Raw genomic sequence first — 25,582 nt, forward strand, 5'->3', positions numbered from 1 at the left:
GCAAAAAGGAGGGAGAGAAGACGTGCGTCACGCAGAGAAGTCCCAGCAGCTCCTGCCACCCACAGGGCACCCACCTGCCAACCGCTCCGCACGGACGCCCCCCTCAACCTCCGACCCGCACAAACCCAACGTGCCGCGGTGTGCCCGGAACGCCATCCAGCCGCCCCACTACCAAGACAAACCACTGAAAATGTTCAAGTAGAAAAGACACAAGGGGCACGGCAAAGAGCTTGTCATTTATCTGACTTAGATAATGAACTGATTGGCAAATCAGCTGCGGAGTGGCTCCAGCCACTGGCCCAGAGCTCCATGCCTCGCCTGTCACCAGCGCCCAGAACCCCAGGAAATCCTGCAGGCGGTTAGCTAGCTGCACTGGAGGTAGGACTTTCCAGGGGAACAGGAGGCAGCTTGGATAAAATGGGGGCCGCTGAGGCCATTTTTTAAAGAAAAGGAAAGGGCTTGGTTAGGAGCCTGTTCTGTAGTGTGGCGACTGAAAAGATGGCCAGGGGGCCGCCTCGGCCACTCACCCAGCAAGGACCCATGGCCCAGGAGCAGGCAACCATCCTCATGCCCTGATCGGCCGCGCTTCCAGAAAACAAGCAGCCTCCCAGTGCACTGAGCTGGAGAAGACTACGGGGCCGCCGCTCCGGCCCCGCACTCCAATTACCTGGCCCTTTCAAAGCCAGGATGCTGGAAGCCCGAAGCTAGCTACCGCCGGCTCCGGGCCAGGTGACAGCTCGGGCACCTGCCAAGATGCAGGGGTATCAGTTCCCAGTTTCAACCCATTTGGAACTTGCAAAGCACTGCCCAGCTCTGGAGCTGAACATTTCCCGGCCACAGACCGGTCTGCTCTGAACTCAGAACCTCAGCCGCTCTGAAGCGCTACGGCATCTCCATACACAGTAACTAAATAGTGGCAGCAGTGGAGGGAGGATGATGACAGCAGCGGCGAGGGGACAGCCCACGGCCTCTGCACTGTCCTCAAGGGCAGAGACCAGATGGCAAAGGAACACGCGGCCGGGGGCTTCACCTGCGTTTGCGCTTCAGCCACATAAAGAGCTCATTATGGTTCGGAAATACAAAAACTACAGGGTGTTCTGAATCGCCATAGAAACCAAAGCTCCGGGCCTCGAATCTGCTGAGAGGCAGCCGGGCCACAGATAAACTGTCACCCTCGAGGCCCAGACAGGCCTGCACCTCTGCATGCTTCAGTCCGTGCCCCCAAGGGGACCTCAGCTTCACCTCCAGCATGACTCGACGCCAAGTAAGCAGCTGGAAGAGGGGCAGAGACACACATGGAAGCGGCAGGAGACCCAGAGAGATGTGCGTGGCATGACTCGCCCGCACGTGAGACGGGACACTCGGACTCCCAGGGCCGGGGGGAGCAGGGCTGGGGGGCGGGGGCTACCGGGCACAGGTGCGGACTTCCAGCGGGGAGATGAGGAAGTTCTGGGGTCTAAGGCACAGCCAGGGACTGCGGTTGGCAGCACGGTGTTCACGCTTCAGGTCTGCTGAGAGTGGGCCCTGAGCATTCTCACCACCACAAAGCGGGTGCTGGTGTGGCGTGATGGACATACTAACTCAATTTTAGTGATCGCTTCACAGCTGACAGTGCAGGAAGTCATCACACTGCACACCTTCCCAAAAACAAACGCAAAACCGGACGCAAACGGTAAGAAAGGTGACTCTGCAGTGGGAGCACCTGGCGCACAGCACCTCTGGCAGGCACTCACGGTCGCTGGTGTGGGACAAACGGGAACCCTCTCTACTACCTAAAACTTTTTTTAAAAAGGAAGTAAAGTGGGGCAAAGATGGCAACAGGAAGTAGTTAGGGACCAACTGCATTTCCACTGGGCTCGCACGGACTCGAAGACTAAGAACGTGTGGGCGCGGCTCCGAGGCAGACCTGGGATGGCCAGTCCCGTCACTCCGCGGCCCGTGTCCTGCCTGTGCACCCCAGAGCCGGTGGGCACAGGTCCTCTGCACGAACAGGAGCACGCTGTGATCAAACCCAGTTCTTCCTGCCTCCCTTCTGACACAGGACAACCAGTAAAGTGACCGTCACTGAGCACTCTAGGTAACCATGAGTAGTGGGAAACTGAACTTCCCAGACTTCTGGACGCCTTTTCACACAGCTCAGTTCTCTGAAAAAAGCGAAGGCATCAGCCACAGACTCTGACCCGCGGATGTGAGTGCTCTCTGTGAGGTAGGCGAAGGCCAGCCCCACAGGGGAGGACTTCAGAACAAAGGAGAGGACTGCCTGCCCCCAGGCCTCACAGGCCTCCCTGAGCTCAAGGACAGGGATGGACCTTGGGAAGCTGTCCCGGTGCTGCGGGTGCGGGCTGGTGGCAGGCTGGAGGGTGGAACCCACGCTTCCTGCCACCTTGTCGGCTGGGACACGGCAGGCCCATCACCACTCAGCTAGAGATGGCATCAGGCCAGACCCCGTCTAAACAGTCAGCCTCACACCCCCCACCCGGCCCCATTAGCCACAGCGCCCCTCCAGCTGAGTGCCTGCTCTCCTCAAACCTGACTGTGGCAGAAAGGGGAAGGAGACGAAAGGAGACGGGGGTGGGGGGGTGGGGAAGAGGCTGGCCAGGCAAAGTCAAGGACACGTCTGTAACAGCCCGCTGTGTCCCCGCGGACCGGGCACCCCTCCACAGGACTCCTCAAGGCGTCCATGCACCCGAGAGGCAAGGCCTTGGCAGACACTTACCTCCTTGTCGCACCTGATCATCTGCTCACACCCCCCACGCCAGAGCCTCGCAGTGACCCCAGCTCTGTGTCCTCCACTCCCAGGCGGTCACTACACTGAGCAAGAAAAGCAGTCCCGCCAGGTGAGAGGCCCGCTGGCCCCAGCTGAGCGTGGCGCCTCGAGAGCACACAGCCCAGTGCGACCAACACCCTCCCTGCGGCACCCACACTGACGCCGCCTTGTTGCCACAGACAGCTGGGCGGGCTGAGTGGTGCACACCTTCCCACTGCTCTGTCACCCAGCCTGCTGGGAAGGAACCGCTGGCAGCCCCGCCCCAGCCCATTTGGTCATCAGCTGGGATGTCCCACATACCCACAAGCCCGTGCTGTCCGGGTGTGGGAGACGATGACTAGACAGCCACCGGCCCTCCTCGGCCCCCACTGCTCAACGGGGCACCAAGTGCCGTGCCCCAGCCCTCACCACCTTCAGGGTGGGAAGGAGTGGTGGGTGGTAGGGCTGTTCTATCCAGACGTCCAAGTGCCACACCTGTCCGTGGGTCTCAGACTCTGTAGTACAAACCGGAAGCAGCCACTCTGACACAGAGGCGTCCGGGTCACACTCTGAGAGACACCAGCCACCCCTTGGAGGCTGTGTCCACATGCCTGTCATTCTCGGGAGCCAGGGCGCATGCCACTCTGCGGCGGGTTCCCGTGGCTCAGAAGAAAGGCAGCAGCCCCACGAGGCAAGCACCCCAGGGACTGTGTCTCCAAAGGGACCTCCTCCCACCCACCCGTCTCTGGGACACTTCATTCCTGAGAATCGGACTCTCCCCACGCCTGGGAGCCCCAAGGCCCTGCCCACAGGGTGCCTCCCAGCAGCAGGGACTCAGAAGATGGCCGCAACCCTGCAGGCCTCAGCATCCTGTCACAAGTACCGGGCGTGTCCTTCCCATCCAGCCGGAAGGCCTGCACCCGATCAGTCCCAGAGGGCTGAACCAAACACAAAATTTCAATCCCAGAGTCAGAGGAGATAAGGAAGATGCTAAGACTCCAGCTAAGCAGAGACAGGACCCCCAACACGGCGCCTGAGCAGGTCCCAGAGTCCCTGGCGACGGCGCACAGCAAGCCCTGCCCACTAGAACTCTCTGCTGGAAAGGCTTCAACAGCCAGGGGCCACACTGGCCCGTGAGCACTTCCCCACGCACGGCACAGCCGGGTCTAGGGGACGCACTGTGGCCGCCGGGAGCCCCACACACTCAGTAGCTGCTCACCAGGAGTTCCCACGGCCATTTCACGAGGCCAGCCATGGCTCCGCTGCTGAAACGGAGGGAAGAGGCAGGTTCAGAGCCTGTCTCCACCGCCTCGACATCCGGAGGGTCTCCTGGCGCGAGGGTGGCTAACACACTGGGTCCCAGCCCAAGTGTCCTTACAGGGGGCCCGGACACCACGGGCTGGAGCTGCGCAGGCCCACTTCCACACAGGCTTTTCTCCCAGGAAACCCGGTAAGTGTGCTCTGTCTTCCTACGACTTCCTTAGTAACGCTTCTTCCTCCCGTTCACTGTAAAAATGCCGTGTGCGCACAAAACACGTGTTGACGGCCCACGTTGCTGGTGAGGCATCCATTCAACAGCAGGCTCTCCGTAGTTCAGTTTCGGGGAGTTGGTTATACATGGGCTTTCGACTGAGCAGGGGCTGCCCCCCAAGCCCCCCTGTGTTCTGTGTCAATGGCAGGCGGACACACTCTCAAGAACGTGGTGAAGCCACACAGTTCGAGGGCCCTGGGATGATTTGGAAATCGGCAGGTCGCCCCTCGTGGCAGAATCGGATGTGACACGAAGCTGTGCTGCAGGTGACCCGGAGTGATGTCCCTGGTGCACCCAGCTTCGCTGGAGCACACCTGGGGAGAGGAGCCAGAGACACCACGGGGGGGCTCGCTGAGCTCCGGCACAAGCAGGTGAGTCGGAGCCGCAGGAGCTCGAGTCAGAGCAGCTCCCGCCTGTTAGACTCTAAGGCAGCCTTCCCCGGGGTCGCCTCTCGTCGTCCCCCCAGTGTCGCAGCCCCACCCACCCCTGCTCCCCCGTGGGGCCCTCGGCACAGCACACACCAATCGAGGCAGGCTGCTGTGGACTGGCCTGTGCCTCAGTTTCCTCGTCTCTATAACGGGGTCAAAAACAGCAGCTGCCGTACTTTGTGGAACACTTTGTAAAACGCTGTGAGACTGGGGCGCCTGCCTCCGAACCCCGTCTCCCGGAGTCAGCGCTGCCAGCCAGCCGCATCCCCGAGAGAGCCCACCGTGCCTCTCAGGCGACCTTTCTAGAGGTCCCCTGTCCCACCCGCCTCCAGCCTGCCAAACGGGCCGGCCGGCAGAGCCCACACTGTGCAGGTGGACAGGCCACAGTCACGTCTGTCGTCACGGTCGCACCTCGGAGGGGGGCAGGCAAACTCTCGGCAGGGCACCTGCAGGCGGCCTCGATCCGCTGCCCAGGGCGGGGCCGGCTGCTCAGCGGCCACCAGTGCACGTGGGCATCGCAGCGCATCCCTGACTGGCTGCTCCCGCAGGGCCAGGCACCACGCTTCCCGTGTCACTTCGCTTCCCGTGTCACTTCTCGTAGTTTACTCGAAAAGCCTCATCATTATCCCCACTTGACAGATGAGGAGATTAAGGTTCCGGAGACTTAAAAACTTTGCCCAGCATCTCCCAGGTAAGAAGAGGCGCAGCCAGGACGCCTGTCTGGGACCCCGTCAGCAACGCCTGCCCCCAGCGGAGGGAGGGGTCAAAAACAAGTGGCCTGTCCACACAACGGAACGTTGTTCAGCCCTGAAAAGGAAGGGGCTCTAGCAGCTGCCGCAGCTCAGATGACCCTTCAGTGGCCTACACCGGACACCGCGAAGTGAGAGGACAGACGCCACACGACCTCAGTGCACGTGGACAGTGGCAGGTTGAATCCACAGAGACCAAGAGCAGGGCGGGGGGCGCCAGGGGCGGGGAGGGGCAGGGGGAGGAAACGGGGCACCGGGGTGAGCGAGATGGAAGATTCTGAAGACTGAGGTGGCGAAGGGCGCCCAACAGCGGGAGCGCACTTGAACCTCCGAACAGAGGGTCAGGGTGGCAGGTGTCCTGTGCGCTTCTGCCACAGCTTAAAATAACGTTTTAAAAAGAAGGGGGAGAGATCAGACTCCTTTAACTTATATAAAGCTGAAGGAATAGGTAATAATTTTGATTACTCTAATAAACAGGTCTAGAATGGTAAAAAACTGCATACCCAAATGACCCATATAGGAGAATTTAAAATTGCGAAATAGAATCAGAACCCCGAGGTTTGGAAATTGAGCACAAACCCTGCTGCTGCCCCAACGGTCTGGTGCTGACGTCCCCTCCACGCCCGGGTTCTGCACCAGCCACCCACCCTTGCAGTGCTGAGCACTCCTTTCCGAGAGAACCTGAGCTTGAATGCCCGTCCGACTTGCCCTGCACCAAGGTCAGAGTGCACCTGGTCTGAGCCAACCTCAGCGCAGACACTGGTCGCCTGGGTGCCTGGCCAGCCCTTCAAGGCACAAGCACCCAACCTGGGTTACTGATCTGGAGCCCCACCCTGTGGACCACTCCACACCCTCCACGCTCACACACACGCCAGGCCCCCTGGAGCTCTGGGAACAGAAGGGGCAGGGCCTATGGGCTGGCTGTGCCTGTTCTCAATCTCAGGTCCCTGCCTATCACCAGTCAAGGGGCGGGGCCCTCCTCTCAAGAGCAAAATACTTCCTAAGTCTGTGGCCAATGTTTTCACACCCACTCCCTCCCATGCCCCAGATCCAAGTGAAGCAGGCACGCTGCACAGCTCCACCCCCTTTTCCAAGGAGCGGATGGGAGGCAGGGTCTGGCCACGGTCACACATGGAGCTGGCTGCCAAGTGGGACCTGTACTTCTGTGACCTGCCCTCCAGAGGCCAGGCCCAGGAAACTGACCTGGCCCCTGGGCAGGAGGCAGCCTGCCAGCTTCCAAGAGGCTGGCAGACGCCTGGGGCCGCCCTGCGTCCTAGGCACCTCCTCTGACAGGCTGCCCCAATGGGCCTCCTGCCACCATAGCGCCCCGGACGGGTGCTCCCAGCCCTCTGTGCCCACCTGCCCACCCACAGGGCCCTGTTACGATGGGGGCTAAGGACCCGCGGGGTGCTGTGGGAACCTGGGTCAAAGGGGCAGCTTCTCAGTGTGAACTCGCCGTCTTCACTGCACTGCTATCCCCTCAGCCCCGATGCCTGCTCTGTCCTTGGTCCCCACCCCTCAGGCACAGACCCGCGAGGTAGGCAAAGCCTCAGGAGGCAGCCACCAGGCCACTGGGGAAACCCAACAGAAAGCAGGGAACCTCGGCAGAGCAACTGCATGCAGTGGAAGCCACACCCCATTTCCGACCTACGGCCGCAGCCACGTCACCTGGGTCGTCTTGGCCCTCCTGCCCTGCATGCTGTTGCTGTGGCTCAGCTGCGGGTTGGTGGCACCTTCTGAGAGACAGTGGGACTTCCTGCAGGGAAGGGTGTTGTAGGTGTTGTAGGGAACAGCCTCTTCGGCAGCTGTGGGTGGCGCCCTGCAGTCAGCCCGGTGGGGGCGGTCAGACGCCGAAATCCGACAGTGGCCGGCACACTTGCTCCTGGGCCCCCCGCCGGCCACCACCCCGGTGCCTGTCGGAGAGCACAGGTCGCTCAGGGAGTTGGCACGCTGACAGGTGCCGGGTGGCCGCGGGCCCACCCGGCTCTCCGCCCGCCGGGCCTCCTGGCGGTCCTTCTCCTCCGCGGGACCCAGGATCTCTTCGTTGCTCGTCAGATGCTCTTGGCTCAGATCAGAGAGCGAGAACTCCAGGCTGTCCTCCCGCCAGATGTCTGCGGACTTGGAGCGCTTCTTCCTGAAGCTGGCGCTCTCCGGGAACCCGGGCGCGGCGCGCATGTAGGGATGCGGCCGCCCGCCGCCCTCGGCCGGGTAGGCCATGTCCTCGCTGTAGAGCCTGCTGTCCTCCGAGTCCGGCACACTCGGCACGGAAGCCGCAGCAAGGACGATGCTGCTGCCCACACTGGGGGCCACAGAGGAGTCAGTGTACGACACGGGCCTCAGGCCCACGTCCACGCGGTCCACCCAGATGGGGCTCCCGAAGTCCTCGAGGCCACCCTCCTGAGCAAAGGGCTCCAGGCCGCTCTCGGCCAGCGACTGCGGGATGCTGGGGGTGCTGCTGGAGCGCACACCTGCCTCAGAGCTCCTGGGAACCGCCTTCCCCGAGGACGCGTGGCGGGCACGCCGCGCCTTGTGCGACAGGCGCAGGGACCGCGAGGTGTGCTTGCGCCCCAGGCTGGCGCGCTTCTCCCCGTAGAAGGCATGCTCCACGTTCTGACTTTCTGCATTTCCCATGGCTGTGCAGTCTGCAGCAGAGAAAGGAAGAGAAAGGAGGAGCACATGAGTCACCGAAGGGCACGGGCAGCCAGACAGAGGAGCTCGGCATGCGGGGAGGGCACCCGGCTCTTGCCAGGTGAGGGCACCGTGCTACACACACCTGGCTGGCTCTTGGACTGCACGGCGTAGTGAGGGAGAGCGGACAGCTCCTGAGATGACCCCTCGGGAGTGTGACGCCACACCGGCAAGATCGCTAGAGAGTCACACCAATCTTGGCCCAGGGGTAGCTGCCCACTGTCCCCCACCCCCCACCCCACATGCACACCACCGCTCTCACAGAGTGGGGGGCCGCTGGTCTTCTTCCTGTAGCTGCACGTTCAGTGACAGACTGGGAGTCCTGGTCCTACTCCCAAACCCAAGCCTGCCCAACGAGGGACTTACCGATTTCAGAAAGCGAGACTTAAGAGGTATCTTCGACCACCTCCCTCCCCTCCCAGTGGTTTTCGTGCAGACTCCACCTTACACTTGGACGTCAATCAGAAGGGAAAACGCTGAAGATTTAAGTCCGATGAACTCTTCCTAACAAATCAGAACCTTTCCCTTTAATTCCACAGCGTGCTGAAAACGCTGACTTTGGTCGGGAGTGGGAGTGGGACGTAGGCAGAACAAAATAGAAACCCCGCTCTCGCTCAGCAGAAACTAATGGGCTCCATTCTGGGAGCAAAACCAGCGCACGTGCATCTGGCTGGAGCGCCCTGCACGGGGGGGACTCACGTGGCAGAGCCAGGAGTGCAAGTCAGCCCTCAGGGCTACAGGGTGCAGCCAGGTGCCTCCCGAGCACCCTTCCGGTGTCTCTCACGGACCTGGTGACCGCTGCCCACAGTGGGGGACGGGAAACGGTCAGAGCCCAGGTCAGGACTCCAGGCGGCCTGTCCACCCCACGCCACAGCGAGCTGTCTCTGCACCCGCGAGGGAAGGAGGAAAACAGCAGCTGGGCCCGTTGCGGGGCTGACTCCATCAGCCACCTGCACAGTGACTCACTCGGGGGACAGGCACTGGGCACTCAATGTGTCCCAGGAGCCAGGCCGTCAGCAGAGCAGATGGAAGAAGGCCAGCCCTGCCGTCAGAAGCACGACACCAGAGCCAGCGAAGGCACACAGAGCCCAGACAAGAGACAGGCACCCAGGGATGCAGGCTCGCGGTGACCATCTAGAACGGCCTGCCACCTGTGGAAGAGAGCCCATCTCCACCCTGATCCCTGGGGGCCGTGCCCGACACACCGCTTGGCCCGGCCAGCGCCACCCCCCGGGCAGGCACAACTCCACTGGTGTGCAACTGGGGCCTCACGTCTCCCCCAAATGCAGGGCAGCTCACCCAGGCCCCAGAGCATTCCCACCAAGTCACACGTCACCTGACCCCCAGGGGGAACGTCCAGCCCAGAGACCGTCCCCCGCATATGTCAGAGCCCCAAGGTCATGCCTCCCTAGCCGGCGTCTTTCAGAAACAAGAAAAGAGGTAAAACCTCAAGTGAAGGGAACGGGACAAGCCTCGCTGGCCACGCACGACCAGTCTCGGTCCCCTCTGCCCCTAAGAACGCGGGGCCGTGCATCTGCACGCAAAGGAGAGGAGCACGTCGGCAACACTGCCGGCCTGGGCCAGTCTCCTGCAATCCCGGGGGTTCCTAAGCAGACGGGACGTGCTGCGTGTCTCTGCTCTCCGTCTTGCGAATAAACAGTAAAAAGCTCAGAACGGCACAGACTGAAATCTGAGAGCGGCAAACGGTGAGGGTCAAGGCAAAGCCACCACCTCAAACACACACCGAAGTGTGCACACATAGACCAACAGACTGATTCTCAACCCGCCTCCGCCCGGGCATGTCTCTGCCAACAGCAGAGCAGACAGGCTAGAAGCCTCGGCCGGAGGAGGCGACCCCCCCTCCCGCACCCCCCCTGTCCAGGCCCCAGGGCCTGCTGTGCTGATAGCACCCCGGTGCAGCCGGGCGCCCTGAGGTGTCTCCCCCAGGACAGGGAGGGGCGTGCTGGCCTGCCGAGTCCCGCCAGAGGTGCTCGGGGTGAACGCAGCCGGGTCAGCAGGAAGTGGGGGCACTACGGTTGAGAGAAAGCAGTTTCTGGGGGCTGCTGAAACGGTGCTCAGATTGAAAGCTTTTCCTGCGCCCTGGCCAGTGGCTCAGGTAGTTGGAGCATCGTCCCCTACGCCACAAGATTGAGGGTTTGATCCCAGGTCAGAGTACATTTGGGCAGCAACCTATCAATGTTTCTCTCCCTTCTTCTCTCTAAAATCAATAAGCACGTCCTCAGGTGAGAACTTAAAGGAAAAAAGAAAGCTTTTCCCGAAAGGCCAGTGAGACCCCCTGACGGTCCCGGTGGGGTGGTGGGGGCTCTGAGACAGCTGGGCACCACGAGTGAAGACCGCCCCCTGCAGACCACAGACACACAGCCCCTCTGTGGACAGCCCCTGCCCCGCCCCCAGGCGGCCTCCAAATGACGGGCAACCAAAAACCCTCGCCCTACCCGCACGCAAGTAAAGAACACGGCCCTGCCCAGCGTCCTCTGTCCCTGTTCTCACCCACTGAACCCTCCCCGTTTGTCTTTATTTCCAAGAAGCAAATTTAAAAACCTAGTTTATATTATACGTTTGCACTGGCCTGTTTGTTCCTTGTTTGTCTGCGAAGCCACGTGGGGGCAGAAAGTGGCTTTGCCTTTTTGTCACTGGGCAAAGACGAGCGTGTTCTGCCCATGACAAGGACCCCGGCTGATGGCCATGCGCTATCCTAACAAAAGCAGAAGCTCTGTGACGAGTCCGTCCCCAGAGCCACCAGGCGGGAGAGCAGAGGTCAAGGGGAGGGAGCACACGCAGAAATGTGGACATCGGGGCAGAGGAGAGCACCAGCGAAGGGGCAGTGGTCTCCAGCGAGAATCCCTGCCCTGGGTGAGGCCCACCCAAGTCTCAGCATGAGACCACTGACGAATCTAGTAGGACTTCAGCAGCACCAGGCCATGCGCACCTGCTGAGCAGGGGGCAGGGGGCCATGGCAGGCGCTCCTCGTGAGAACAGCCCTCAGCGCCTGGGCCTCGGGCCTGGCTGCGAGCGCCTCCTTCTGCACAGTCCATGGCCCCGGGCCTCCCTCTACCAGGCTCGCCACCTCCAGGCCCTGCGGACCTCAGCTCCCAGGGAGGCCTCTCCCCGTGTGTCTGAACAAAGGGAGCTCCACACTGTCGTCCCCTTCTTTGCCCTGTCCCTCCACCGCATGCGTCACAGCTGTCACCAGGGACGTGGCTGCCAGCCCTCTTGCCTCTTCTCCAGCCCCCCCCACTAGGACCCACATGGCTGGAGGGTGGCAGGTGCTCTCTAAACCAAACTCAGGACAAACACAGGACACAGCAAATGTCGGGGCAGAATGTCAACATCACACAACCACAATCAGTGTAGACGCGAACATCCCCAAAACGAGAACCAGAGAAGACACGCGTCAGTCCTTCCCAGCTGGCTCCCCCGCACAGGGCGCCTGGACCCACGCCTGCACCAAGGGGCCGGCTGCCCTGCCCACTGTGCCCCCGGACTGACACCCCATCTTCTGGGCAGAGGGCAAGGCCTCGCCCGTCCTCCTTGTCCTGGCTGTGGCCCTCCATCCCACCATCCTCCTGGGAAGCTATCCCGGTGGTTGGCGGGGGAGGATCCGAGGCCCACAGGCACCACCCCATCATCAGGGCAGAGAGGGCAGACCCACTCAGCCTGGACGGTCGGAGAAGTGGGGCAGAGGCGACACAGTGTCCTGACCAGGGCTCATCTGAAAGCCACACGGGGTCAGAAAATCAGAAGGTGCTCAGGCCCGGAGAGAAGGACATGGGGGGTTGGGGGTGCCCAGCACTGTGACCTTCCTCTGAAAGGGGCGAGTTCCATTTCTGAAGTGGCCGTGGCAGCCCCCTTTCATCCCACCACACCACATGCACAGCGGGAGAGCTCTGGCATCTGAAAGGACTTCGCCGGTAAGGACAGACAGTCGCTGGGCTGGCTCAGCCCTCAGGTAGGCGGCCGCTGCTCAGGGGCCGCTCCTGGGGAGCAGCCGGCCTGCTGAACTGCGTGGGCGAAACTGTGCACACCCGCTGACGACACGCTGACCGCCTGGCATCAGGAACCCACCGCGGTGCTGTAAGACGCCACCATTCTGGGAAACCAGGCAAAAGGTGTGTTCCTGGGTATGATTTCCTGTAAATCTAAAATTATTCCTAAAGAATCAGTTAAAATAAAGCCTTAACTACTTAGAATACTCTGATTCAATGAGGACTCTTCAAAATGAAATTTTTAACCCCCCTTTATAGTCGAAAACCATCTAATATAATTTCAACAAAGCAGGCGGTAGAAGAGGGCGAACCGGGCATCGTGCTGCGGGATGCCATCCGGAAACAGAGCGGTCTCCTCCCCCGGGCCCCAGGGAGGCCAAGGGGACGGGCACAGCGGACCAGCTGCCTGAAGCAGGAGCAACACCGAATGGCTCATGCCCTGTGCTGGCCAAGGAGTGAGGCGCCGGGGCCGGTGCTTCCCCACTGATAAAACACTGAAGCCGCTGGACCCCACAGCAGCAGCGACCTGGGACCCCTGGAGGCAGTGAGGGCCCGAGGGCTCTGGGGGAGGGGCCAACACCTGACGAAGGTGTGCACTCAGCGCATTTCCTGCTTTTGCTGCTGTTGTCCTCATTTTCTCCCAGCCTGGCACAGCGCGTGAGCGCCCCCTGCAGCTGTGGCACGGGGGCAACAACTCCCGAGACACGCCCTGTCGTCCTGCCCAGAGGAACACAGCAGGGTGGTCCCTGCAGGCCAGAGCAATGGGGGTCTCAGAGGAAGGAAGCGGGTCCCGGAATGCTGAGTCTAACCCACTGACAACCCAGGCGCACAATGCAGATGCGCACGCCCAGGGCTGCCCCTGTGTGGGACAGCAGAGGCTGTGAAAACTGAGTTAGGCCATAACCACAGCCACTCCCCAGGCTGACGCCCAGGTGGCAGCTGTGTGACAAACGCCCACAGCAGCAGAGCAGAGGCTTTGAAAACAGAGCTGGCCTGGGACATGCCACCCCTGGAGGCCAGACGAACTGGCGATCCTAGCCAGGCTGGCAGCCTGCTGGAACAGCAGCAAAGAAAACTCCACGCCCTCACCAGGTTTCAACAGGACCTGGACTGTCCCAATGTCGCCCTCAAAACGTCCATGATGCCGTCCACAGAACAGGAAAATCCACCAGCTCCCAAGGGGAAGGACAACCAACACACGCCAGCCCACAGAGACCCAGGGGGTGGAATCATCACATTAGACTTTCCGAGCCGCTACAGTACCTGTGCTCGCTGAGCAAGGGCACACTCTCCTGAAATAAACGAAACGCCCAAGCACTTCAGCTCCCAGACAAGACCACTGAGGGCAGCAGTTCCCACACACGGGCGGGAACACAGAAAAGAAAGGTGAGACCTCTTCCATCAAGCTGCACTGCGGCATCACACGGCTCTCAGGCGTTCCCAGCGCTGCGCGAGAAAACGCTCCAGCCACCGTGACACACGCCGCCGTGCTCAGCGTCCCCGGCAGAGCGCGCCGAGGGAGGTTCCGCGGACTACTCCTCCGAGGGATGGGAGGCGCTGCAAACAGCCCAGCACGCCCAGGACCGAGGAAGCTCCAGTAGCATTTCCAGGGTGTCGGAGGTCTGATTCACGGGTGAGACCGGAGGGCAAGCAGCGCCACGGGCAGGGAACGCCCCTCACTCACTGGACACCGGGAGAGCGCCCAGGCTCGAAGCCCAGCCCGTGGGCCGGACGATCAAAAGGTCACTTCACAATCAGGGTCACACATCTCCAGGGCAAAACCACACACCCTCCGGACGTAAAAACCTGGACCTGACGTGGACCTCCAGGGTGCCGGCTGTGGGCAGACTCAGGTTTTCTTTAAGAGTGTTATTGGGGGACAAGGGGGGCCGGGGGGACGAGGACCCCTACACAGTGTCCACAACAAAGGAAAACCCGAACGTGAGTGGCCCCTCACTCAGACACTCACACCGCAGACGCGCGTAAAAACCTCCCGTGCAGCTATTCTGAAAAGGCGGTGAAGACCGTCTCCACAACCGCGCACTTCCTGCGTTTTCGGGCGTCTCCACGCTGCCCCTGTCATTCGTTTTAAGTGAAAACAAACAGCTCAGACACGTGCACGTGTCCCAGGCCCCTGGGCTCTCGGAGCCCTGAAGAGGGCGTGGTGGCCGTGGCCTGGCAGCTCCAGCAGCACACGGGCAAACCCCTGAGGCAGAGGAGCCCTGCCGAGCTCAGCGTGACCCCCTACCTGCGAGCCGAAGGCCCCTGGCCTGGCCGCCGGGCTGTGTCTGGGGCGTGGTCACTCGCACACAGACACACCTGTCTTGCTGGGCACACACCCCCTTCCCATCCTGTCCCGGTCTCCCGGCAGCAGGAACTGCGCCGCACCCGCCTCTACAGGCTACACTGCAGCACAGCTGTCCTCCGCAGGGACGCCCTGGGGCCTGGCCAACATGAAGGGTCCGGGCTCCTCGGGGGCCCAGGGGGCCCATGCACAGCATTCACCCTGAAGGCAGGTTCCTCCGTCTCTGCTGAGAGCGCCCGACATCCAGCAGCAGGTACCTGATGATGTCTGCACGTTATGATTATTAATAAAACAGTTCACTCCCCAGAGATATTTAAAATCTTATTAAAATAAACACGGTGATTACGCTCCTCTGACTTGAAAACAGACCTCCAACTGCAGGAGAAAGAAGGAAACGTATTTGTTTCAGAGTTAAATTTGAAACGAAAATCACAAGACAACAGATTGCAAATTTAAAATTAGATTCCAGTGGGAGGTCTTGGTTTCCAGCCTGTTTTTTTCCCTCCTGGAGGCTGAGCCTGGAAACAGGGAAACAAGAGCTAAGATTACAGGGAGACAGAGTTCTGAAAGTTTTTGCTACATCTTTGCAAACCCATGGGCAGGGCTTGCCAAGGCCCGCACAGCCCCCCAACCCCCATCCGACACAGGAGGCTGGACGGGACGCAGTGCAACAAATAAAAGACGAGCTCCGATTCAGAGCGGTCCTGACATCGGCTGCATCGACTTTGCTTTTTGACCCAAACCGAAACAAAGTACATCACTGTTGCCAAGGAGGATTTGGAAGCCAGGTTTGCCTTTTCAAACATAATCCCATATAAAGATGGTAAAGCTTGGGGATCAATTTAAAAGATCCTGAGGGCAATTCACAGGGGAAAAAAAGACTTCACAGGTACCTGCCTTTTCTTTTTCTTGTTTTAAGTTTCACCGCTAATGCTTTTGAATTGTTAAGTGGGTGTAACCTTAATCCGAAGAAGAGATTCCGAATTCTCTTTCCCACAAGCTCCACAGGACACAACAACTCCTTCACATTAGAGCAGGTCCAACCCGCCCCTCTGACTCCTTCCCATGAACTCACAGGACGCACAGTGGTGCCCGTGAAACGTACCTTCCCAGGCGACAGCGGGTCTCGGCCCACCGTGCCCCAGGGGCGCTGTGGCATTTAGATCCTGGGTGGGCGGGGGTGTCAGGAGGCACAGCACCTGGCTGGGGGCGTCAGCACCTGCTCCTTGGGGCAGCCATCGATCTCACCTGAGCTGTCTCACCTGAGTGGTCTCACCTGAGTGGACAGGAAGGCGCCAGAAACCTGGAGAGCACAGGAAAGGAAAAGGTCAGCAGCACGAGGAAGTCGGCTGTCGCCCTGCTCCCACGTCCACCTTGGGCAGAACACCGCCGCCCTCACCCGACAACGCGACGCTTAGCCACAGGTACGAAACGACACACAGCACCAGGTGAGCCCAGAAACGCAAGCGCATTCCCATCCACAGCGACAGGCGCAGCACAGGCTGAGTGAGCGAGCCCGTCACCTGAACTGCTGCCCGTAGACGAAGGGGCCAGGAAACAGACACGGGTCGTCGTGAAATGATTTCCATGGTTCCTCTTCATTGTCAAAGGTCCCAACTAACAGAGCCAAACGGAACCAGAGAGGAAGCTGCCTCTCGGACGGGCGCGGAGGAAATGCCGAAAGGCACGAGAGCAGAGGTCCAAACGAAGTGCACGGACGGTGCCGGCCACGTGTGTCCTCGCACGGCCACACGTCACGTCCAGAGGGAGCGCAGCCGAGGGAGCACGGGAGAGAATTCAGGTGAGACGTCCCAACCGTGACTCGACCCGGAAATTGAACTGGCCAGGACCGGCCCATGGACGAGCGGTTTATTTCTCAGGCCTGCCCTGTGAGGGGCGTCTGCCAGCGCTGAGAGAGGGCAAAGAGGCGAGGGCCTGGGGCTGGATGCCCCTGCGGCGACTGACACTGGGCCCAGGGACACGAGAGAAGGGTCTGCCTGGGGAAGGTGGCCAGGCAGAGGCAGTGAACACACACACACACACACACACACACACACACACACACACACAGGGGCCGGGATAAGCGGAGCTCCCGGGCGTCCTTGTCTCGGGAAACATGCTGTTTGATCTGTGAAGGCGGTGAGTCATGCCTGCAGGCAGGAACATGACTTCTCAGCAGCACCCCATGATCGCCCCCAAACACATGCCCTTCCCATGGCCCCACTGTCCACTCCCCTTCCCTGAGCATCCTCTGTACGCTGCTCCCTGCGCATTTTCGAATTTCCCACGCGGCTCTGGAACTGTTCAGCAACGAGCAGAAACAAGGCAGCAACAGCGGTTACACCGACGTGGCCCCCACGGCATGGGCTGCCCACCGCCCACCGCCCACACAGGGTGACTCCTGCCAGCCAATGGCCCGCTGCGGCTCCTGCCTCGGCCTGCCCAGTTGGGGCTGGCGACTGTCTCCTGGAGTCGAAGCCCGCACACACTCCGCCTCTCGGAACCTTTCCTCGCACGTGTCCTCCCTACCCGGCTGAGTGCCCTCAGGCAGGAGGTGTCGTTTGTGCCAAGTGTGGAGGGCGCAGCTGCGCCCACCTGTGGCCGGCTGTGGCACTGACCCACGATGCTGTACATTCGTCCAGCCGTCGGCCAGCCCACAGAGGCTGCAATGTGCGGACAAGTAGCTTGCTGTGGCCAAGTTCCTTGTTGTGGCCACCAGGGAACCACCGGGACCCTGGTCCTCTGTGAGGGCCACCAAGGACCCGACTCTGGCAGGACGCAGTCGCACACGGGGCCCTCAGCGCCACCCTGCCAGGTGGGGGGTCAGAGGCAGACGCTGGGGGTCAGTTCCCAGCCTCAGAAGGGGAACAGCAGTGGTCCCCATGCTACAGGGCTGTTAGGTAAGCGCCATAGGGGGCCAGCTCAGGGCGGCACCAGGGTCCGTCCCCCACATGCTGGCCAAATGCTGGCCAGTGTGTCCACACAATTTCATGTTTGTAAACCACGGAAGTTGGTTCCAGGGCCCACGGTTGCGGGGGCTTCCTAAACCGTGATGCCAGCTCGCTGAAAGGGGGCTGTGCTCCAAGCCAGGTGAAACCAGTCACCCTACATGTGAGGGGGTTGCTGGGGCTCAGTCTGTGGGTGCCCTGGAAGAGGGGGCCCGCTCAGCTCGGCCCAGTCGGCCTGCCTGAGCGTCGTTAAGACGACCCAGTGCATGGACGCTGCACAAACCACGTCTCTCTGTCGCCTGACGCACCCCCCACGCACGTCAGTGGCTTCTGTGTCAGGTGCTGCGTTGCCGGAGTGTTGGGGAAGCGTGTGTGCCCTGCGGGTGGGGCAGGAATGACCGGACCGGTCCGGGGCTCCCAGGCCCTCAGAAAACGGGCCAGCCTGTCTAGGCTCCAGCCCCACGGCCCACGTGGGGCGAGAACAGGACAAGCACCGGGAAAGCCACGTCCGCAGTGGCAAACCCACACTCCTCCTCAGGTCCGCCAGACCGGAACTTTCCTTCCCACCTGTAAAACCACTCGTCAGGGGACCATGCATCCGAAGACCTTCTAAGCTCCAGGAACCAAAGTATCTGGAGAAAATGACATCATGCTTGCCCCCAAAACACCCATGTCCAGGGACCCAGCCTGTCGCTGCCTCACTGACAAGGTCCTGGGCAAGCACACCGCCCACTCAGAGAGTCGGCAGCACCAATGAGGACACCCCCTCGCCCACCTCGACCTACCTGGGAGAGGCTGCGAGGAGACGGAAATGAGAGAATCAGGCGAAGCACGACCACGGGCTGCCGGCCCGCTGCCCCGTGGCCCACGGTGGCCCGGTCCCTCCTGTGCTCCGTAACTACTGAGCCAGTGGGAGCCATGCCCCTGGCCCTTTGCGGGTGGAGTGACATGCAAGTCTTGCATCAAAATCCTGAGCCAGTCAGAACCCTGAATATTTGTGTTACACGTAGGAAGCACCAAAAGAATTCAGCTTTTAGTATTCATACGTAGTACAAAATCAGTGTTGGATGGATAGATGGATGGAGGGATGGACAGACAGATGGATGGATCTGGGGCATTGGAAAGTTTTTGCCTAGTTCAGAAACTAAGGTGAAAGAATATTCATCATTTTCTTCACTGATTTTTTTTTTCTAGACATTACTTTATTCAACCAAAGGCTCAAGGTTGACTTCGAAAGGTACAGCCTCTGAACTGGAACGGAAGGAATTACTGCTGGAAGAAGAGCAACCCAAAGGTTAAGGCCAAGGGAGCAGCGGGAGGATGAAGGCAACTCGGCCCAGCCGGTGGAGCTCCGAAGGCGGCGCAGGGCCACAGTGGCCACCTCCAGCAGGGAAAGGTGGCGGCTGTGCACTGCGGCTGAGACCCCATGCTGCTGCAGCACAGAGGCCGCACACCTCGCAGGAAAGCCCCTGGAAGCCTGTTTGCTCTGCACGGAGCGCTTGAAGGGGGAGTGGGGGGCTCAAGCCAGGCTAGCAGGGCCAGCCGCCTGATGGCCGCTCCCCAGCTGATCCAGAGCAGCGGCCCCGCCAGCGGCGAGCTTGGCTGCTCTATAGAAGCCGAGGCTGCACAGGGAAGGGGTGCCCCACCTTCCCTTCAAGGAGGGACTGGGATCCTCAGCAAACAGTCACGCCCTCAGGTGGGTGAGTGGTGGCACAGACTCCCGGCTCCTGCCCCACATGGCACAGGCGATGTGGGGTTGGTGCAGCCAACGGGAGCCATGGTTTCAGGGCAGGTGGGCAGAGACACCCAGGCCAGCCAAGCAGCATCTTGAAAGTCCCACGTCCAAAGGCTGCCCTGGCCATCAGCAAGGTGGCCCCTCCGAGCACCGAAACGCACCCCAAAGGAGCTTCGTGAGGAAGCAGGTCAGAGTGTCAGGGATGCTAAGGAGCTCTGCATCAGGCCTTTCTGCCAAAACAGGGACCCCCACTGGGGCACGGTGACTCTGCGGCAGCCTTAACCAACAGGTTTGGCTGGGAGAGACAGACATTCCCGTGTTCCATCAGAGCAGGGTGGGTGCATCTCGAAGCAGAGGGACACGTCCTGCCCCACCTCGGGGTGACCACCGCTCACAGGGGGCTTCCCGTCTGGCCGGCACTGTGCTTGTGGCCTCAGGCCAAACCACTCAGCTAACCCCAGGGTTCGTAGTGTTTGCTGGCTTACAGCCAACCCCACGTGGACACAGCAGCAGCCAAGGCAGACGGCTCCAGTGCAGCACCCCTCTCGAAGGCGGGGCTGACACCTTCCACCATGAGGGCAAGTGGGGCACCCGATTCAAACATGTGCCCACGCCAGGCCGGCCAGGTCCACTCACGGAGACCCGACGGGGAGTTTGGTGTCCGTTCGCACAAGGTCTCAGCACACAGCACCCGAGGCTGGACCACACCCGGCAGGGGCAGGAGGAATGGAGGAAAAGCCCTCCCAGAAAGCTTAGATCAGGAAAGATATCAAAACGGAGACACAAATATTGGCCAACTCCACTGTGTAATCAGAGAATTCCGAAAGCAAGGAGCCTACACCCAGCCGTGCAGAGGCCAGAGCTGAAAACACTGCTGCGGCTGCACTGTCACCAACCGAGCCGACACCCCTGACGGGAGATGGACCGAGCGGCCTTGACGGGGGTGTGGCACCAGAGTGAGCGTCCGCCGCCTCGGGGTCAGGTTGGAGGTCAGCCCCAGAAGCCCTGAGAACGCTCTGGGCCCTCGGGCAGCCCCGGGCAGCAGCTCCCGCGTGGGTGGGGGTCTGCGATCTCAGGACCGGGAACTGCAGGGCCAATGATGACGGGGAGGCCACCCCGACACGCGGGCACCCCAGGCGGCCACGCGCCTCCTATGCACCGTGGAAGGGGGCGAGGATGGCCGCCCAGCAGCAGGCAGCTCTCAGGGACACTGCTCTCGTCAGCGACCGCGGAGCGAAGGCGGGAGCGGGTGGGGCGGCAGCAGGGACAGAGGCGGCAAGGAAGACATGGATGAGCCACAGGGTCTCAAGGGACTCCAGCCCACCATTCTGACCATCATTCTCCTTAAAATTAAGAGTGTGGTCCAGAAGTTTCTATGCTCCCTATACTTCCAAAGAAGTCCCCGTTTCTTTAACTGGCTTCAGTGAACACCCATGAGCATGCGAGCGGGGGCCCACCACGACAGTCTCCCTGCTGGGAGCCCCTTCACAGAGAACACGGAGGCCAGTCAGCCAGGCCCCGTGGTGCCCGAGGGATCCGATTCTCACGTCACGGCTGCTGCAGGGTCCTTCTGGCTGCATGAGGACCGGCGTCCACCCCAAGAAAACAAACCGAGCGGGAAGGAAAAAGCGCACGAAGTTGCAGACCAGCCTTCCTGAGGGAGAAGGAGAACAGCCACACGTAGCCCTCAGCCCTCCCTGGAGTCACAGGAGGAGCAGCCTCTTTCCCGGGAAGATGTCCTGGAGGTCCGGGAGGTCTCAGATGCTGTGAGGCAGGGCGGCGACATCACACCCCAGTGCGGAAGCCCCGCCCACGAACCCCATGGCCAGGCTGTTCCACGTGCAATGGCAACTCGCTTAACAGGCCTGGCGTTCGTTGCCAAGTAACGTCCGAGGGGCCACACAAAGCCAGGCAGCACGCCCGAGACCAAGCAGGGACGCTCCTGTCCGGGCCACCGTCTGAGCGTGCCCCCCGAAACAGCGTGTGCACCGCCACTCACTCGACTACCGCACGATTACAGACGAGAGCCGTGGTTCAACTGGCTCCTGAGCGCTTTACATTTCCGTCCCGGTCCATCCTGTGCGCAGTTCGTTTGAATCGAAAGAAATACACAGAAGCTTGAACACGCGAGTAGAAGGACGTGTAAATCTGAAATGAAAGTTCCTTCCCGCACTCGGACCGCAGTCCTGCCGCGCATCATCCGACACTGGAGGTCGCTGCTCTGGCACGTGAAAGCTGACCTGGAGACAACTGGCGCCAGTGCCTCCCCTTCCTCCCTCCCCCACTGTCCGTAAGGGGCCACCTTGTTCCCCAGGGGACGGGTCCGCTGTGCCGCCCACAGGCGTGGCTGAGCAGCGGGGTCCTCCAGAAGCAGAAAAAACCTCAGCTATGGTTACCGGAAGGGGAGGCGAGAGGAGAGGAGAGGAGAGGAAGGAAAAAGGAAGGGAAGGGAAAGGGGAAAAGAAGAGGAAAGAAAAGGGAAGGGGGAAGGGAAAAGGAAAAGGGAAAGGGAAGGAAAAGAAAAAGAAAACTATCCCCAAATCCATGGCTGTCTGTGTTTGGGCCTGCGAATTCCTCCGCTCCCCAGCCCAAGGGAGAAAGCCCGGCCTGCCTTGCCCCCCACCCGGTTCTGCAGCATCACAAGCAGGCCAAGCCCCTGGCACCCTCAGGACAGCAGTGTGCTGCCCGGAGCCGGGGCCGAGGACCCGAGACCCTGGTGGTGACCCGCTGCCAGCTCAGGGTGGCACTAGGGGCCGGCGCGTTGTCTCTGCAATGGAGACCATGTCTATATGCCTTCTCAGCAGTGAGTGAACGCATGCCATTTGCAAAGAGATTTCAGAAGGACTCATTTCTGCGACTGCCTCACCCCAGCCCCCGATGAATAGCAGGACGACTGACCAACAGGACGCAGTAAACGGCCAGTTTCCGGCCGCCCTGCCGTTTGGGTGTGGTGGCCCCCACGCAGCCGGGCCCCAGCCAGCACTCCCGGGCCTGAGACTGGGGGCGCAGAGGCGAATGACTACACAGGGAGCAAGCGATCACGGAGAAGCTCTCTGAACAGACCCTGGCCCCGTGGTGGAAGGAGGAGGTGTGGTGTTCATCTCCCCTGGGCCACCGGTTCCCAGCCCGGAAGGTGCTGCAGATAGAAGGAGCTCTGCCCCCGTCCACGTGGCCATGGCTCCTGCCAGCCACCAACCCTGCGGGTCTGTCTCCGCCGCCACGCCGTGCCCCCTGCCCCGATTCCGTGCCGTGGCTTCCGCAGACAGGCCTCCTACTGCGGCCATACCACTGCCCGACCTCCTGCTGACTCCCCACACGAGAACTCGTCACTCACAGATCTGTTCACGCCTTCCACACGCTCCTCCACCTCAGCCTGGGCCTTCAGCACACACCCCTGGACCTCACCTCCCCCCCCCCCCGCCCCCACCCCGGTCCCCTGCCGCACACCTGGTCAGGTCTGAGCCTCCCACACAAAGACCCTGCCCCAGCAGAGGGCAGCCCGACCTCTTGGTGCGCCAGACACTGGGTGCAGGCTCACCGGGCCTCCATCTGCCACTGAGTGTCCCCGTGACCCTGAGCCAGTCGGGAGCACCCCAGGGACCCCCTTCTTCCTCTGCACAACAGGCCACCTGCCCCGCAGGTGGGCGCTGGGGCCTGGGTGAGGAGGCAGTGCGCAGGAAAACACTCTTCTCCGGCACTCTGAGCTGCACGCACGTTCATTTCCTCCCTTCCTTCCGATTCCCCCGTCAGGGTCCCTGAAGTCCCTTCTCTGTCTGTGCTGTGCCTTCTAACCAAGCCCGTCCCTGTGCCTCCACCCCACCGCTGACCCTGCTCTCCCGCCCCAACCACTCGGTGCCCACAGAGCTGCAATGCCAGACCAGCGCACCTTCGGGGCGCACTCAGCGGCCCCCAGGAATGCCGCCACGCCGGCCCCCCGGGGCTAAGTGACACAGGACACCCTGGTGTCCTGGCAGGCGCAGCAGAGAGGCCACGGGAGTCAAGGAGCATCTTTCTGAAGAGTCCGTTTCCCTCGCAGATTTACTCAGGAGTTTAGGGAGAGCGGGGAACAAAAAGTTTAAAGTGTATCCTTTTCTAAGATGAAATACCCCCCTCCATAAAATGCCACATGGGGCAGTTAGAGGCTAGTTCTCTCTTTATGATGGAGAGTTTGGTGGGAAAGCTTTGAAAATCTCTACTCTTCCAGGATTTTCGTCATCACTTTTTTCTGCTGAATACCATAATTATCAATTATTTGAAAACTTGCCTTAATACAGCTCCTCTCCGGCAGGATCACCAGGCATATGCCCCCTGCACTAGGGTTCTCCAGAGACCAGAGCAGGAGGCAGATGGGTGCATGGGTGAGTGGGTGGGTGATGGATAAACAGGTGGATGAATGGATAGGAGATGGATGGATGGGGATGGGTGGGTGGATGGATAGACAGACGGATGGATGGATAAATGGGTGAGTGGATAGATGGAAGGGTGGGTGGGTGGGCAGGTCCGTGGGTGGATAGGTGGTAGGGTGGGTGGATGGGTGGATGGGTGGATAGGTGGGTAGATGGATAGGTGGAAGGGTGGGTGGGTGGGTAGGTGGATAGGTGGAAGGGTGGGTGGGTGAACAGGTCCATGGGTGGATGGGTGGGTGGATGTAGGAAAAGGTGGGGGGATGGGGGGATGGGGGGATGGGTGGAAGGGTGGGTGGGTGGAAGAGTAGGTGGGTGGGTGGGTAGATGGATAGGTGGAAGGGTGGGTGGGTGAACAGGTCCATGGGTGGATGGGTGGGTGGATGTAGGAAAAGGTGGGGGGATGGGGGGATGGGGGGATGGGCGGGTAGGTGGATGGGTGGAAGGGTGGGTGGGTGGACAGGTCCGTGGGTGGGTGGGTGGAAGAGTAGGTGGGTGGGTGGGTAGATGGATATTTTAAGGAATTGCCTTAAGCAACTGCAGGGCTAAGAGACCACAGCCTGCAGGGCAGACTGGAGGCCCAGGGAGCCCCAATGCTGTGGTCTCGAGTCAGAAGGCGCCTGGACGCAGAGCTCTCTCCTGCCAAGAGACTTCAGCCCTGAGTCCCAGGCCTTCGGTGACCAGGAAAGGCCCCCCCACAGGAGGGAGGGCCATCTGCCTCACTCCACATCCCCATTCAAGTGCTGGTGGCATCCACGCAGTCCCTCACGGCACTACCTAGACTGGGACCCGACCAAACTGGGCCCCACCACCTGGCCAAGTGAACACGACACATGGCCCCTCACATGGCCCAACACGTCTTCTCCAGTTCCCAGCAACCGCATCAGCACAGCTCAAAGGAACAAGAAGAACGAAATGCACCTCCCCTCCCAGGACGTGTGCACCAGGACCTGCAGCAGGGGCCTGACTCTTGCCCAGCCCCCAAGCCCACTTCGTTCGAGCTCGGAAAGAGGGTGACCTGGGTGCCACAGTAGGCCCAGGCTCGGGACACTCAGGGGTCACCAAGGACAGTGACCTGACTGGCACAGCGTCGCCTCTGCCCTGCGTTTCCAGACCGTGCATCCTCCGCACTGTGTCTCCTGGCAGCCAGCACGAGACCGCCGCTCTCTCCCTCCAACGTAGAAATCAGCGTCAAGCCACATTCGCAGACTGCGAGGCACAAACGCACCAGCCTCCTCCCCTCACCCTCCACCTGCACACACACACACACAAAGTTCCCAGTCCTGGGTCCTTCAGCTTCCCCGTGGTGACATTTCTGCTCTCGCCTGGGACATGAAGTTCCCGCCCTCTCCACCCCCGGCCAGGACTTCCAGCACACTGCGGGTTAGAGGGCGGGGGTGTCCCCAGCAAGTCCTCCATTCTGGTGCAGCTGGGCCTGCAGTGAGGCTGGGAAGCCGGGGAGGAGGGTCAGAGCCATTGCTCAACAGCCTCCCACGCAGGCTCCTGAGCCGGGACAGCGGCTCCTCCCAGCCTGCGGGAGCTGGCAGGTCCCTCCCAGCCGTGCAGGTGCCCCTTTCTAAAAGCATTCGCCTTCAGAGAAAGCAGGCGGAGGGAGTCAGCTCAGGAGCCCTACTTCCACCGCAGGGGAGCGCAGGGAGCTCGAACCAGAGGACAGAGACAGCAGGGCAAGGCCCATCCCTCACCGAGTGCCAGGGTCACCTTTGCAGGAGTCCCTTAATTTCTCCATGGCTTCAGGTTCTTCCTCAGCCAAACCCAGCACTTTTACACCAAGCGCTTCCAGAGTACCAGGCTCCTCAGGAAAGGGCGCTGCACCTGCCTGCTCTGCTCCTTGTGCTCCAGCCCCACACGCCCGGGGCCTGGCTGTGTCTGTGAATCCCAGGCTCGGCCACAAAGGTCAGCGAGACCCTGGCGGCGGTTTTCACGTCAGAGCCTCCCTTCAGTCATGGTGGGTGCCAGGCCCTTCCCCAGGGGGTGGGGCACGGTCCCAGGCCCCTGTGGAGGCCGCCCGCCGGGGGAAGGCA

General features: G+C 61.1%; 1 protein-coding gene across 16 annotated transcripts in view; it reads right to left on the reverse strand.

Annotated features, from left to right (window-relative positions):
• The window catches only part of TIAM1 (TIAM Rac1 associated GEF 1), a 204,044-nt gene that overhangs the window by 72,392 nt on the left and 106,070 nt on the right, over nt 1–25,582 (reverse strand). For 8 of the 16 annotated variants that reach the window (XM_071220526.1, XM_071220527.1, XM_071220528.1 and 5 more), the window contains 2 exons: nt 15,560–15,757; nt 7,123–8,096 (listed from right to left, as the gene is read on the reverse strand). In XM_071220526.1, coding sequence (XP_071076627.1) covers nt 7,123–8,085 — 963 coding nt within the window. In that variant the 5' untranslated portion in view covers nt 8,086–8,096; nt 15,560–15,757. Of the gene's footprint in view, nt 1–3,965; nt 4,719–7,122; nt 8,097–8,227; nt 8,248–15,559; nt 15,758–25,582 lie in introns of those variants that run through there. The other 8 variants (XM_071220529.1, XM_071220525.1, XM_071220530.1 and 5 more) reach the window with 3 other exon arrangements.

This window comes from Desmodus rotundus, chromosome 2 (genome assembly GCF_022682495.2).
Source record: "Desmodus rotundus isolate HL8 chromosome 2, HLdesRot8A.1, whole genome shotgun sequence".
Lineage (NCBI taxonomy): Eukaryota > Metazoa > Chordata > Mammalia > Chiroptera > Phyllostomidae > Desmodus > Desmodus rotundus.